General features: G+C 42.4%; 1 protein-coding gene across 2 annotated transcripts in view; it reads right to left on the bottom strand.

Moving 5' to 3' along the window:
• Positions 1-4,511, bottom strand: part of TICRR (TOPBP1 interacting checkpoint and replication regulator) — a 47,594-nt gene extending 43,083 nt beyond the window's left edge. For both annotated transcript variants that reach the window (XM_079125376.1, XM_079125377.1), the window contains exon 1: positions 3,767-4,511. In XM_079125376.1, coding sequence (XP_078981502.1) covers positions 3,767-4,429 — 663 coding nt within the window. In that variant the 5' untranslated portion in view covers positions 4,430-4,511. The remainder of the gene's footprint in view (positions 1-3,766) is intronic.
• Positions 4,512-16,468: the final 11,957 nt, after the last annotated feature.

Below are 16,468 nucleotides of genomic sequence, written 5' to 3'. Positions count from 1 at the left end.
TACAGTCAGGAAGAATACAAAACCATATGCTAATGAAAATAATTCTATCCTATACAACATAACCTAGTGATGACCAGGTGCCAGGGGAGGAAACAGGAGCACCTCACCTAGATGGCAACCATAACTCTGCCTTGCCCACCCGCAGGTCTGTACCAGGACTAAACAAATCCTCTTGGGTCCATCTTCACTGCCTTAACTGAAGCCCTCAACATCTCTTGCTAAACTCTTACTATAGCCCATAAAGGTTGTACCTTGCCTCTAACCTTCCTTTGGTTGCTCTAAATTTTCTTCCAAATCACTTGTCTCTAAAAGTTTTAAGGGCTTTCCACAGCTTCCAGGAGAAAGTAACTTTTAGCATAACCATATAGTTCTTCACAACCAAATCCTAATGACTTTTCCAGAACACATTATCTTCTGTTTCCCTCACCCATCCCTATCTTCTAGGCACACTGAATCATTTCCTATTGCCTAAACGTGCCATTTCATAATGCTTCCCTGTTTTTGCTGATCTTATTTCCTGTGCCTCCCTTTCCTTCTTCATCAATTGAATGATTATTATATTTCTGTATCTAAATCAAATCCTACTTTCTCTGGGAAAGCCCTATCTCAAAGCCCTGTCTCACTCTTTCACATGTAGCTGACTCTTCGATGCTCTTTCAACAAACTTATTGTGCAACTTCTATGTAATAGGAAATAAGACACTTCCTGTCTTCTAGGATCTTGAATTGGGGGAAGGGAGAGTAAAAGAGTAATGATGGGAAATATATAACAGAACCACAATGTAACATGACAATACTATGAAAATATGAAGGGACACCCACTTTAGAATATGATCATCATACTGGTTAATAATTATGAACTATAAATTGCTATACAAATGTGAGGAATATGAACTAAAAGGGTCTTCAAGATCATTTAGGTGATTCCCCCAAATTTTCATTATATTCAATGTCAAAGAGAGGCTGGAAATTGCCTACAGATATAGCAAAACAATGATAGACCACTCCAAAAATCCAAGACTGTCTCAAAAGAAATTTTAAAATTGGTTCTTTGATGGATCAAATGAATAGTTCATAATTAGCATTAAAAAAAAAAGTACAATACGAAAAACCACATGTACAAAAGATAAGCAATGTATTATGAAACTTGTTTCAGTTATGCATACCAATCTGGAAAGTGCTATAACAAATTAATCAATTAGTTAGTATTTACTATTACCACCCATGTGGTTCAATGGTATGGGGACAACCGAAAGCTAAATCAGGGGCCAAAGATCCTGATTTTTTTTTCTGCCAAAGGGATAGAAAAACTTTGTTGAAATTGATTCAGCCAGATGACTAGTCACACAAAAAAACTGCTTCCTATCAAATGAAAAGGAAAACAATATGTTGAAAAGAACATTAATTTTTTTATTAGAAAATAATTATGCACGATTAAAAAAGTGTAGAGTATGGGTTATATTTTTCATTTTTATGCACATTATATTTTATATATATGACAGATATGTCCTAGTGGTAATGTCAAATTTGGGGACTTGCAAATGCCCACTACTCTATAAGCTTCAAGAAAGTAGGGACCACATCTGTTTAATTCCCTAATGGTAAAAGAGCCCCCACATACCTAGCAGGTATGTAAGAATGTGTTGAGTAAACCAGAGGCACAGTTGAAAATGTGTCAGAGGTCTCCCATCCTCCACTCTATCCCATATTTGTAAAAGTTTTGTGTGCTTGAATCTTTTCACTCCCTATCTGAGTCCAAGTTCTTTTTCTCCTGGTTTCTCTTCCCAGACTGTAAGCTCCCCAAGTTGAAAGCCTGCTTAAATCTCTCCTTGCCTCCACAATGTGGCTGGTTAGAAGTTTTTGAATAGGAAAACAAAAGATCTTCAGCAGAAAAAAAAAAAAAAATTTAGAAAAGCTTAAGATTATCTGATGGGCATTCCTCTAAAAAAGAGGAACAAGTTAGCAAATGTGAAAAGGAAAGACCCATTCCAACTGACAGTGGTATGTCACACCTGGATGAAAATCTTTCAGAAAACTCAATCAACCTCTTATTTTAATGCTATTCCAAAAAAGAGAACCTGTTCTGGTAAGATATATTTCTATCAGTATTTGGTATAATACAATTACAGAATACACTCTTTGATATTTGGTATCAATCATTCCAAATTAAGCACTTAAGTATCATATACTATGTCTAATGCTTGATTTACAGTCTTAACAATTTTAATTTCTAGGCTTCCATTTTCCCCATCAAATATTAACCATCCTCTTAAACACTTTTTTGCCCATTTCTTTTTGGACAAACTGCTGCTGCCTTATTTTGCATTTGCCACACCTTTTGGGGGCTTCGTATGTGCAAACACATTAGAAATTTTAACACATTGGATCATTGTTTTTAAAGTACCTGATTTTCTATCTGTAATCTTGCAATTAAACCCACTCCTGCTTTTGTGGCATTTATTTCCAGTAAGTGGAATCACATCTTTCACCTGGTTACATTACCTTCCAAAGCCTTCTTGCTGATTAGAATACAATCTACACTGAAGAACTGGGCCCTATAGACTGTCTTCTTTCTAACTTCTACTGCTCTATCCATTGCTTATTAGCTCTGCACTCCTAACCTTTCTGTTTCTGAAACAAAGTTCATTCCTAGCTCTTCTCTATGCCTTCCCAGTCCTTATATTACTCCTCTTTCACCAATCAGTCTGCTCGAAAAGGCCTTCCCTGTCTATCCCTATTATACAATTCCTACTTACCTCCCCTCCCCACCCTATCCCCATCTCCCCACTCAGTTTTTTTTCCCCCAGAGCATGATTTTTGAAATCCTATCACTTGCTTGCTCATCTGTTTAATCTATTAGCCTTTTCTGTTTAATACATCTTCTGCTGTAGAAGGTAAATTCTACTTCGGGTGCCATAGCCCTAGCACCTAAAACAGGGTAGTATGTACTCAATGCAGTGACTTATCAATGAGTATTTGTTGACTAAATGACATGACATGAAGAAAGCAAAAATATACACTTATCATAATACTTAACAGGAGCAAGAAGTTTCCCGGCCTTAACAAAATTCCAAATTAGCCATTTAGGATTTTAAGTTTGTAACAATTTATTCATTTTGTAAGTAATCTTTACTAAACACCCACAATATTCAATAAACGTCTGTGTTGGACTCCAAGATGTGAAAGATTCGGTGCCACCCTTTGAGGTATTTTTAGACTAGAAGGAAGATGACAGGATAGACAACTGGAACATAATGGAGAAAGGGGGTCAGGCGCACACATAAATAATAAGAAATAAAATTAAAAGGCTTAGAAATTCAGAAGCCGAATTGCCTCATCGTCATTTGGACAAGATCCTAAAGATTGAATGAGTGAGGTTTAGGCTGGCTTAGAAGAGTGAGGACAGGAGGCCTAGGCAGACTAAACGTCACAAGATAAGACAAAACGAACAGTTAATACCTGCTTATTAGCTAGACCAGGCTTCCACATGCTGGAATATATGTCATGGTAGGAGAATAAACTCAGGAAAGGTAGACAGGACCCAAACTGCAGAAGAGCTTACACGCTTCTACTTAGTAGGTACTGAGGACTTACCCATTTTGTTGTGAAAACTGTCCCTATTTATTTGTGACAACAAAACTTTTCTTCTGACAGGATGTAGGGTTGTGTTCGTTTCATTTTGGGTCTGTGGCTGTTGGCAGACGCTGCCAAATTCTAGTTAGCAGGGAGAGCAGCATGTGCTAAATCGGAGACTACTGTCACCTTACCTTAGACCATTCGGTAGTATCCACCCAGTACAAGGTGATTTTTCGGGTGATCATGACCTCCTGGACTCTCCTGGGCAACAACCTCTCCATCACTTGCTTGGGAGTGGGCGGCACGCGCTGGGCCTGGGCCTCGCACCCAGACACGAACTGCAGCAGCTCCCTCTGCGAGTGCGGACAGGGGGCCAAGAGGAAGACAGCGTTTACAAAGCCCCCAAGAGCGGCCTCTGCCTCCTTAGCCTCACTCTCCACGTCCAGCAGTCTCCTCCCGCTGCTTCGCAGGATCGGTTTCGTGGGCGATGTGATCTCGGGTCGGTCCCACTGGTAGTCAAGCAGCGTCTCCATCAGGGCGCTGTGAGTGTGAGCTGCCCTGGAAGCCGGGCCGGGCAGGTGGGCACCGTGGACGCGATCCCCGAGCCGCGCCTCCAGCTCTTCCTCAAAGTCCTCCCAGGAGCGGGTCCCCAGCTCGCGGAAGTCAGACCCGCGCGAGGGCCGGGTTCGCGCCCCCTGCGAGTCAAAGAACTTGAAGGCCCAGTGAACTCCAGCCAGGCCGAATCGGCAACTCAGGTAGGTGAGAAGGCGCAGGGCGATCCGCCGCACCGGGCTGTGGCGAGCGGCGCCGCCCGCGGTGTCCAGCAGCAGCATCACTTTGTGACAGCAGGCCATGTCGGCCGCGCCGCCGACCCCGAACTTCGGCTTGGCCCGCGCGGCCCTTCTCTAGGCCCTAGCTTCAGAGAACCAGCGCCATTCAGTGCTTCCCTTAGAAGTCCTGGTCTAAAGGCTCCCGCGCTCTCCGAGCGCTGCTGCTATTGGCGGATCTAATTCCCAAAGTCAACTCTTATTGGCTGATTCACTTACGCAAACTACGTGAGCACTCCCATTTTTGACGCTGATTGGGAGAGCGGAGGCGAAAGCCTTGGCTTGATTGGTAGAGGGCGTGACTATGGGCGGGCACCGGGTTCCGGGAGAAACTGCACTTTCATTGGCCTGAACCTTCGTTTTAAAATTTAAAGAGGTGGTGCCTCGGGGGCGTGTCAAGGAATTTGGAACTGGAGGCTCTAGTTTGAGCGATCCTACGCACACTAGGGTGCGGACTGCCTGGAGGCCCAGGAGGTACAGGGGCTATTTACCAAGACCTTGAAAATTTGGCGCTTGAGGGAATTTGGGATTGTTTAAATCAAGCCGGTTTTACACCCACAGTGGTTTAAAAGGTGACGAAGTCTTTACTTTTCTGTAAATTTTAAAGAATTATTTTAAGTTCGTCGGGAGCGGTGGCCCAGTCCTGTAATCCCAGAGGTTTGATAGGCTGAGACAAGAGGCTCGTGAGTTCAAAGCCAGCCTCAGCAATTTAGCAAGATGCTAAATAAAAAATAAGAAAGGCTCTAAATAAAATATAAGAAAGGCTGGAGGGCTGGGGAGATAGCTCAGTCGGTAGAGTGCTTGCTTCTCAAGCACAAGGCCCTGAGTTCGATCCCCAGCACCGCCAAAAAAAAAAAAAAAAAAAAAAAAAAAACAGCTGGGAATGCGGCTTAGTGGTTAAGCGGCCCTTGGGTTCAATCCCTAGTACCAAATTATTCATATATCTAGATAGATAGATTCATATGTATATATGTGATTTCAGAGATGTGAATATGTGCCTCTAGATCAGTGGGATCTAGAATTAATGAAATACGGTATTTGTGAAGAAGAGGGGTAAAAAGAAAGGATGGTAGTTTGTGTTTAAGAAGATTGACCCAATCTTTCACCTGGTTGAATCCTGCCTGTTTCATTCTGATCCTGCCTGGTTTCTGCAACTTCCTTTATACTCTGCTTTTCCAAGCAACATCCTCAACAGTTACTACATTTTCCTTTTTATGTAAGTTTTCTAGGGCTGCCTGCCATAACAAAGAACCAGAAGCAAATTTATTCTCCCAAGTCTGAAGGCTAGAAATCCAAAAATAAGGTATTGACATGCCCGTGCCCCTCCCCTCTCTCTTTTCTCTTTAGTTTCCTCTCTCCATCTTTGTCTAATGATTCTACAGGAGAATCTGGTATTTGCTATCTATCCTTGGCATTCTTTTGGTGTTTTCCCATTGCGTTCCGCATGTGTCTGTTATCAAAATGTCTCCTTTTGATAAGGACACCGATGTTATTGGGTTAGGGTCCAACTTAATGACTACATCCATTTTAACTTGATTACCTCCATAGGACCCTATTTCCAAATAAAATCACATCTTTTTGGACAGAATTCAACCCATAAAACTTTTCATCAGTCATCCTCTATCCTCATGGAATTCAGAGTCTGTTGGTGGGGTGGGGCCCAGACATTAGACAAATCCTAATACAGATGAATATAATGATAATATGTGAAAAAAAAGTTGAGGGGAAAGTGAAGCATGTGATAAAAAATTACACTGACTCTGGACATAGTAGCACACACTGTAATCCCAGCGTCCTGATCAGCCCTGGAGACCTCCTGAGCCGGCAGTTTGGTTATTATATTGAGGATAGGAAGACACTGGAAGGTTTTAAGGAAGGAATCGTGATATGGTTTTTGAGAAGAGCACTCTGGCTACTAGGTGGAAATTGAACATAGAAGGGAAAAAATATAAGTGATGAGACCCACAAAGAGATTCTGCAGAGCATTTTGGGAGGTTGTTTTCCAAAGTCATGGGCTTACACATCAGAGAGTGTCCAAGGCAATTTACTAGATGCAGAAAGAAAATAGTAAGACTTCTATTTCTCTCCTTTTTTTTTTTTTGTTTAATGTCTCATTCATTGGATATCATTGTTCTGTGACAAATTGCATTTTTCTTCTACCTAAGTGGATTTGGGGAGTATTTGGATTTTAACTAAAATAACTTTCAAAAAGTGAACAAGTGACCTTATAAGATTTTTGATAAGGAACTACATGTTAGTTGGGTGCAAGGGCACATGCCTGTGATCCCAGTGGCTCTGGAGGCTGAGGCAGGAGGATTAGGAGTTTAAAGCCAATCTCAGAAAAGCCGGGCACTAAGTAACTCAGACCCCGTCTCTACATAAAACGCAAAATAGGGCTGGGGATGTGTCTCATTGGCCTAGTGCCTCTGAGTTCAATTCCTGGTACCCACCCCTCAAAAAAGAAACTACATATTATTAATAATACGATCACGAGGAAATCACATGAAAATGACAGATTTGACACTCTTCCTAGTATAAGATCTTTGTCAGTCACATTTTTTTCTTTTTTCAAATTTTTTGTTATCAGCCACATTTTGAGATTTTAAAAGACAGACTAATTTTGGGGCCTAGTGGTGTACACCTGTAATCCTCCAGAGGGACTCTGGAGGCTGAGGCAAAAGGATTGCAAGCTCAAGGTCAGCCTCAGCAACTTAGTGAGAACCTGTCTCAAAATAAAAAACAAAATGACTGGGGATGTAGCTCAGTAGTAGAGTACCCCTGGTTTCAATCCCCAGTGTATGTAATGTGTGCGTGTGTGTGTGTGTCTGTGTGTGTGTGTAATAAAATATATTTTTTTCTCACAGTTTCAGTGTATGGTCCACTGACTCCATTGCTGCTCTTGGACCTGAGATGAGGCAGAACATCATGGTGAAAGGACAGAGGAAAGCTACTCAGCTCATGGCAGCCAGAAGCCAGAGGGAAAAAGACTTTAGGGGATGTTCTAGATCCAAACCATAATGCTACACTGTTTTTGATGATGGCTTTGGACAGGGTGCAAATGATGGAGCTGATGAACCATGACAGTATTTTGGGTGTATTTTGAGTACAGAGCTGACAGAACTTGCAAACAGATTATAGGGTACGATGGTAACTTCTTGAGAGCAACAAATGAATTATAGGTTTGTTTGAATCGTCTCAAGACAGAGGTGAGAGGTGATGCCCTTCTGAGAACTCTTGGTGGTATCTAGTTGATTTTGAGACAGCACGTTCTCTGCTCAAAAAGAGTTCTGTGTCTCACAGAATTTATTGGTTCAGATAGCCTTAGGGTCAAACACCAGCTGCTCTGTAGTGGAAGAGATATGGGTATGCTCAATAGCCTCGAGACGCCAACTGCCCAGAGGAGGAAGAAATACCTGGCAAGCCGATAAACCCAATCGGGCTGTTTTCCTCACAACCTCACTTGTTTATCTTGAAGAAGCTTTCTCACAATAAATCCTTTTGATGTCTAAACCTATATAATAAACATGGGGAGCCCCATTCTTTTTTCAGCAGAACCCATCAGGGCTGGCTCCCCACTGGGTCCTGCTTTCACCTATTTCTGTGTCTTTTGCCTTTCTTATTCTCCGTGCATGTTCTAATCCACTTATTGCCTGCATTCGGAGAACTGTTTAGTGCTGTGTGGGTTGAGGCAGTACCTTCTTCATTTAGGCCCTGAAAGGTGAACAAAAAGGTAAAGCAGACTCAGTGAGGAGGCAGTGGGAAGGAGGGGCAGAAATGAAAAGAGAGCCTACAGAGTGGGAGAAAATCTTTTCCACACACACTTCAGATAGAGCACTAATCTCCAAAGTTTATAGAGAACTTAAAAAACTTTACACACAAAATACAAAGAACCCAATCCATAAATGGGCTAAGGAAATGGGCAGACACTTCACAGAAGAAGATATACAGGTGATCAACAAATATATGAAAAAGTGCTCATCATCTCTAGTAATTAAGAGAAATGCAAATCAAAACCACCCTAAGATTTCTTCTAACTCCAATTAGAATGGCTATTATCAAGAACACAAGCAGTAATAAGTGTTGGTGTGGATGTGGGCAAAAAGGCACACTCATACATTGCAAATTGGTGCAGCCACTCTGGAAAGCAGTGTGGAGATTCCTCAGAAAACTTGGAATGGACCCACCATTTGACCCAGTTATCCCACTCCTCGGTTTATACCCAAAGGACTTAAAATCAGTATACTACATCAGCCACATCAATCAATCAATCAGCCACATCAAATGTTCATAGCAGCTCAATTCACAATAGCTAGATTGTGGAACCAACCTAGATGCCCTTTGATTGATGAATGGATAAAGAAATTGTGGTATATATACACAATGGAATATTACTCAGCCATAAAGAAGAATAAAATTATGGCATTTGCTGGTAAATGGATGAAGCCGGAAAATATGCTAAGTGAAATAGGCCAAACCCAAACAACCAAAGTTTGAATGTTTTCTCTGATAAGTGGATGACAATACATAACAACGGGGGGGGGGGGGGGGTTGGGGGGGGGAGGGGTGATGGGGGAAAGAGAAAAATGAAGGAACTTTGGATGATGTAGAGGAAAATGGGGCAGGAGGGGATGGGGGAAGGAAGAATAGTAGAATATGTATACGAATGATTACATGAATGGTGTGAATCTACATTGTGTACAACCATAGAAATGAAAAGTTGTACCCCATTTGTATACAGTGAATCATAATGCAGTCCATAAAAATAAAGTTAAATAAAAAAAAATATCAAAGGTTCTAGTTAACCAAGGTTAGGTTTAAGATGTCTTTTGGACTCCCAAGTAGAAATGTCAGGTGTGCAGTTAAATACAAGATTCTGCAGCTCTGGGGAGAAATTGAGACAGAGAGTTAAGTTGAAAATGATCAGTAACTAGCTGTCATTTAAAACCGTGGGCCTGAATGAGCTTACCAAGGTGATTCAGCATTGAGAGGTTAGAAAAAGAAGGTGGGGACAGCAGTGTCCACTTCAATAGGAGGACACTGTGGTCTGGATATTCGTGTCCTCCTGAAATTCATGTTGAAGCCTAATCACCAATATGATGGTGTTAGAAGGTAGGCCCTTTTGACAGATTATTGGATAATGAGGGTTCCAATTAGTATCCTTATAAAATAGGACCAATTGGGCTCATTTGCCCCATTCACCAGGTGAGGACATAGTGAGAAGGGTCATCTGTGAACCAGAAAATGAGTCCTCACCAGATACTAAATCTTATGGAGATTTGACCTTGGACTTCCAGCCTCTAGAACTGTGTGACATAAATTTATGTTGTTTCTAAGTTACCTGGTTCATGGTATTTTGTTATACCAACACAAATGGACTAAGAGAAGAAAACTAGAATTTCATTAATGGAAATTCAGTGCAAAACAGGTTTCAAGAATGATAGGGTTGGGGCTGAGGATATAGTTCAGTTGGTAGAGTGTTTGCTTCACAAGAACAAGGCCCTGGGTTCAATGCCTAGCACAGCAAGAAAAAAGAAAGAAAAATGAGAGGGTTGGATTTTTTTTTTTTTTTTTTTTTTTCAAAAAGATACAGAAGGAATGTGAATAGGATGTACTTGACCATGGATCGATGGTGCTTTGTTTGGGTGGTGTGTATATTGAGGTTCATTGCCTGCTTCTGCATGTGTTCAGAATTCTCTGTAATAAGAGGAAAGTGACTAAAGAGACAACTACTTTATAGAATTTTTAAAGTATTTTCTCTAAGTATTACATTATTATTATGTATACATCTTACCAAGTGTAGTGTAGTATAGAAAGATCTTCTTCAAGTCCTTTTATCTTCCCCCACTTATAAATATCAACTATTTCTTTTACACATATTGATAACCATATTAACAATGTTACAATTTTTGCTTCAACCACCAAACATAATTCAGAAAATGCAAGAGGGAAAGCTTATTGAATTTACCCATAGTTTTACTCTTTCCATTGTTTTTTTCTTCTTTCCTGATGTTCTAAGTTTCCAAAATTCCTTTTTTTTATCATTTCCACTTTTTTTTTTTTTTTTTCTCGCACCAGGGATTGAACCTAGGACACTTTACCACTGAGCCGCATCCCCAGCCCTTTTCATTTTTAAAAAATTTTTGAGACGGAATCTTGCTAAGTTGCTTAGGGCCTTGCTAAGTTGCTGAGGCTGGCCTATGAACCTGTGATCCTCCTGCCTCAACCTCCTGAGTTTCTGGGACTATAGGCACATGCCACACACCTGGCTTGTCATTTTCTTTTTCTTTCTTTTTTTTTTTTTCTTTTATTCCCCTGTGGTGCTGGGGATTGAACCCGGGGCCTTGCGCATGCGAGGCAAGCCCTCTACCAACTGAGCTACGTCCCCAGCCTGTCCTTTTCTTTTTTAAAAATCATTTTTCTTTTTCTAAAACTTCTTTCAGCTTTTTTTTTTTTTTTTTTAAGTGTTAGTCCACTGGCAGCAAATTCTCTTCCTTTTCCTAGTAATGTCTTAATTTTTCTTTATTCTTGAAGAATATTTTCACTGGATATAGAACTCTGAGTTGACAGTCCTTTTCTTTTAGTGTATTGTTTCACATCCACCTGGCCCCCTGGGGCTTCCACTGACACCATGAGGCCGGGAACCTCCTAACCACTGAGAGGTGGAGAAAGTTCCAGCTTGCCCCTCTGCCTTCCGGCAGACACCACCCAGCAGGAGGAGAAGGTGCCTCCTTATCACTAGGTGGTGGTGGAAGTCCTGGCTCTCCACAAGGCCTCCTCTGCCAGTCCCCCAGCAGGGAGGAAAAGGGCATCCTTACCCCTGATGGGTGTGAAAGTCCTGACTCCTTGGGTGGACTCCACTAACCCTGCAGGGCTTGGACCTGGGGATCAACCAATGGAGATGGGAGTCCAGCTCTCCACTGCTGCCACGCCACCTTATTATAGCTGAACAAGGGAAGAAGTCTAGGCTTTCACTCAGCAACTCCACCATGATTTTCTGGGACGTTAGACTGAACCTGGATGTTTATTGTCTAAAAGTTTTCTGTCTTGCCTAGTTGCCCTTATCCTAGTTAAATAGAGAGTAGGTTTTTCTTGGGGCTTTTGTGGTCTGTGTTCACCAATGTATGAGGTTGCCAGCTTCTCAGAATCCAATCAGAATATATAAGGCAAAAACAGAACCCAGGAAATTTCTTGGGTTCCAAGATCCCTGACCAATCTCTTCTCTCAATCCTTGAGAGTGTTCTTATATTTGTGATATATGTGATATATGATACATACATATGTGATATATGTATATATATATGGATGATACATATTTGTGATATATGAGTGTTATATATTCTTATATTTGTGATATATGATATGAAATATATTTGTTTTATATATATACATATATATGTATATATATATGCAAGGGTTTAAGCTTTACTTAGTAGGAGGAGAGGCATAAATGCATCTATTTCATTTCGTCTGGAACTGGAAGTTGGGAGCCTTTATTTTTATTATAACCATTATATCACATTGTCTAGAGGCAACAAACTACTTTTTATTTGCCTTGTGTCATTAGTGTCTAGCAAAATATGTACTTGATAAATTATTTTTAAATCGAATTAGAAGTGTTACTAAGCATTTCCCAGAAGTCAGCAATGCATGCAGATAATGTAAGTTACCACCAGAGGGCAGCAGCAGCAACCCTTCCATAGTAGCTCTGAAGCCTGCACCCCATTCCAGAATTGAAAGGTTCACCAAAATTACTTGTTCTTTGTGTGAGAAAAGCAGTATCCTCATAGGGAGAAGAAGGACTTTGAGTGATTGACATGCTGCACCTGGAACATGTGGGTCCCATTCTTTTGGAGAAGGATGCTTCCTCCTCTTCCCCATAAAGGGAGGAGATGCCACATATTCCCAGCATCTAGTGGGACAGTCACAATGTTGGGCCCTTCTCATAGTAATTCTACAAGGTAGTCACTCCTTCCTTTTGCAAATGAGGAAGTTGAAGCTCAGAGGACTTCTTAATGAGGAGGAGTAGATGTCTCGTGTTCCATGACAATGGGGTCCCAGGCAGGGGACATGGACCAGGGAAGCTGTACCTCCTTCCTTGCTGCCCCATACTCAGAAAGCCTTTGAACCCTGAGAGTGTTCCCAGCCTTTCTTTAATGGGGAGATAATCCACTCTGCCTTTAAATGCTGTGGGAGCTAGGAACAAGACCAGCTACATAACTTGCAGGGTACAAAGTGAAAATTCAGGGCCCCTTGCTTAAAAACTAAGACTTTCACAACGGCAACATCAGAGCATTTGATCAAACACAAAGACCTAGGCATGAGGTTTGTGTGTTTGTGTGTGTGTTGTGTGGGGTGCTTCTTTTTTTCTATTTTCCTTTCTTGGTACTGGGGTATGAACCCAGAGGCACTTTATCACTGAGCTACATCCCTAACCTTTTTTATTTTTTATCTTTGAGACAGAGTCTCACTGACTTGCTAAGTTGCTGAGGTTGGCCTGGAACACGTAATCCTGCTTCAGCCTCCTGAGTCGCTGGGATTACAGGTGTGTACCACCACGCCTGGCTGCATGTATGTTTTTATCTCTATAATGAGGAGATTGGATTACACAGTAGTTCTTAACCCTGATTACACATTAGAAACTCCTGGGACTTTAAAAATAAATGCCCAAAGCCAGCTCTGCCCCCAAATATTCTAACGAATGGGTTTAGGATGGAGTCTGTGCACGTGAATACATTCACCCTCATTGTGAGACCCTGATGTCTATATGAGGGTAATGAGGATGAAAATGTCCTTCTCCTCCTTTAAAAAAAGCAACTGAGTTGTCTGGATGATCCAGACATCCAGTTTGGCCTGGAGTCTTGAGGTCTCAGGTTTGAGAAATTTAACAGGCAAAGAAGAATGTGTGTTCTGGTGGGTTCGGATAGGGGTGGGTCTTCTGGGACACTGTGTCTCTGCAGCCATTTGCCCAAGAGTCTATTCATTCTGCTGAGAGTCTCCATACTCCATTGGATGGTCTCTGGGGAATGCCATCCATCTGTGGTAGTATTTCTGGGCATGAAAGGAACAACAATGGCTTCTCACTCCTTCTGGAAACTTCTAGTTTGCCTGAGCAATGTGTGTACAGCTGTTAAAGAGAAGAAAGTAAAAATGGAAATAATGTTTATTGAGCACTTTCTGAGAGTCTGGCATTACACTTAGGAGCAATCATATTGAATCCTCCAAAAGCCCTCCTAGTTAAGTATTTTTCTTAATCCCCAGTTTTACAGCTCAGAACAGTTGAGTAAGTTGCTGAATATCACACAGCTGATTGAGTGGTTCCTCCCACCCCAGCAATACTCCCTGACAAAACCATATCTAAGGACCAGCGTGATCCCAGTCCTCTGTGGCACTGGCCTTTCCTTTTCTGGCCAGGAGAGCCAAGCCATGGCTGAAGGTAGTGGGGCATGACCCAGCCTGCCTTATCTGGGCTGCACAAATCCCAGAAACTCCTCACAGCAGGTCCTGTGGAAATGGTCTGGAACACTGCATCCTTGGAACTCAAGGACAAAGGAAGGTGCCCTAGGGAGGCTGTCTAGGCTCTTCACAGGCGCCCATCAGGAGATGTAGCCAGAGCAGATGGGGAGTTGTGGGGAGCTGAAAATCCCTATAAACTCAGACTTCTTCTCTGAAGTCAGTCATGCTGCAAAGAAGCTGGTTCTGCCAGCCAAGACTATAGTGGTCCTTACCCTGATGCCCATCAGCCTCTGGCTCCTCCAAACAGGGGATTGCCTTGTTTTGGAGGAAGAGGCTCAAATTCCTCTCACTGTACTTGCAGTGGGGGAGCTGATAGAGGCTCAAGGAAAGAGTGGGGTCCTGGGTGAATAGATGGGAAACCCCAGGCAGCTTGTGGGGTGCATAGAATCAGTTTCCCTAAAGGAGCCATAGCCAGAGTAGAGACTGGAGTGAATATGGAGGCCCAGGTGCTAGAGCTGAGGTCCCTGTCCCTAGGAATTTACATCACCCCCTTCACCAGTGTCTGCCTACAGCTTTACAACATAGAGCTGGCCAGAGCCAATGAGGCCTGGACCAGCTACTAGGAGCCATGAAGAATGATTTCTAATATATTGTGAATCCTAGGACTGCTAAATGGTTTGGAAGCAGAGGACTGGGAAGTCCATTTTAAATTCGTAGAGTCAGAGCTAGGCATGGGGGCTCAGCCTGTAATCCCAGGACCCTGCCTTACCCACCTCATCAACTTAGCAAGACCCTGTGTAAAAAATAACAAGGGCTGGGGATGTAGCTCAGTGGTAAACTGCCCCTGGGTTCAATCCCCAGTACCCTGGTGCCCTTCCACCCTGCCTTACCCACCTAGCCAGCCTCTGTGCCCCTCTGTGATCACAATGCTATCAGCCAAGAACCTTTCCCAGACTTTCTACATTTAGGTAAACAACCAACTTTAGGTAATTCAACATCTGCACTGGCTTTACCAAATCGAACTTCATGTTTTTCACATACCTAGCAGTTTGAAGGAAATTGTTCCAGGGGAAAGAACAGCTTTTTTATGATGTCCTTGATATTTCAGGCTTCTGTCCTTCTACTCTGGGTCCTTGGCATTTGACTTAACCCCCTGCATGGTCACAAAATAACTGCCTCAGCTCCAGCCTCATGTCTGTGTCTGCCTTTTCTGGAAGGCAAAATAAGGAAGGAGAAAAAGGTGGCCACTGTGTTAGGAAAGCGATACCTATTCCAGAAATTTCTAGTACATGTTTGCTTAGCCCATGTACAGCAGAACTGTGTCACATGGCCACCCTAGCTGCACAGGAATCTGAGAAAGTATTTCAACTGGGCACACTGTTACCTTAAAAGACAGTTGGGCAACAGCGTGAAAAAGAAGAGATGAGAATGACCCCTGAGTGACCACATTCGGGCCTGTGTTCTGCCGCTGTGGCCACAATGCCCAAGGGAAAGGCTGAAGGGGATGCTGAAGGAGATAGAGCCAAGGTGAAGGAGGAACCACAAAAAAGATCCGCCAGGCTGTCTGCTAAACCTGCTCCTCCAAACCAGAGCCCAAACCTGAAACGGACCCTGCAAAGAAGGGGGAGAAGGTACTCAAAGGGGAAAGCTGAGCTGGTAAAGGTGGGAATAACCCTGTGGAAAGTGGAGAGGCCAAGACAGACCAGGCATAGAAAGCAGACTTGCTGGAGACGCCAAGGGAAGCAGTGTGCGTTTTTGATAGCTGTGTACTTGTGGTGACTGTACAGTGCAAAGTGGCATTTTTATCAAGTTTTATAAAAGTGCAGAATTTTATTTTACTTTTTTTTTTTAAGCTATGTTGTTAGCACACAGAATACTTCATCGTTGTTTTGGGGAAAGTAGTGTAAATCACTAGTAGTATGTCTCCAAAGCTGAATTGCTGTGGGGAAATGTCTTTCCCTGCTGGTTTTGAGAAACTTCCTCTTGGCTCCAAGATGAAGGGATTTCCTCAGCTTGGCACAGACAACTACCTTGGCACAAGTACTTTGTGGTATGGAAAAACTCAAACTCATCTTCTCCCTCTCTGCTGTTGGCATAGACTTAACTCCCCTAAACCCAGAGAGACCTGTTGGGACCTGACTCCCAACAAATTGGTTTCACCACTGTGTCAAGCAATCTGGACTTTCCAGTGACATCATTGAGATGGTGTCCCTCAAAGAGCAGCAGTTCCTTTCCTGAACTGTGGATCTTCAGACTGATAATTCTGCCATTCTCATTTCATTTCCTGAAAATCAGGATCTGCTCATGAAAAGTCATTAAACAACAAGCTAAACATGAAATGTCAACCGTCACTCTTAAATCCCTATTCAGAGGATCAGATGAAAACTTTGTTGGATTTTATAGTGGTTCTCTAATTTCGGTAGCCCATCCAAGAAGGCAGTCTGAAAGTTGCTGTATACTGTTAATGATTGTCTGCCCATGTCCTGCCTGGAATACCATGATTGTTTATGAAAAGTATTTTTAATAAAGATGGATACAGTTTGACTTTGGGAAAAAAACAATTGGGCTTCTGTTAGTAAGGAAGAAGGGGGAATAGATTTTGAGTAGGCAACT

Source organism: Sciurus vulgaris (genome assembly GCF_902686455.1).
Source record: "Sciurus vulgaris genome assembly, chromosome: 2".
Classification (NCBI taxonomy): Eukaryota; Metazoa; Chordata; class Mammalia; order Rodentia; family Sciuridae; genus Sciurus; species Sciurus vulgaris.
The sequence above is the reverse complement of the archived record's forward strand: the minus strand, read 5'-3'. Positions and strand labels throughout refer to the sequence as shown.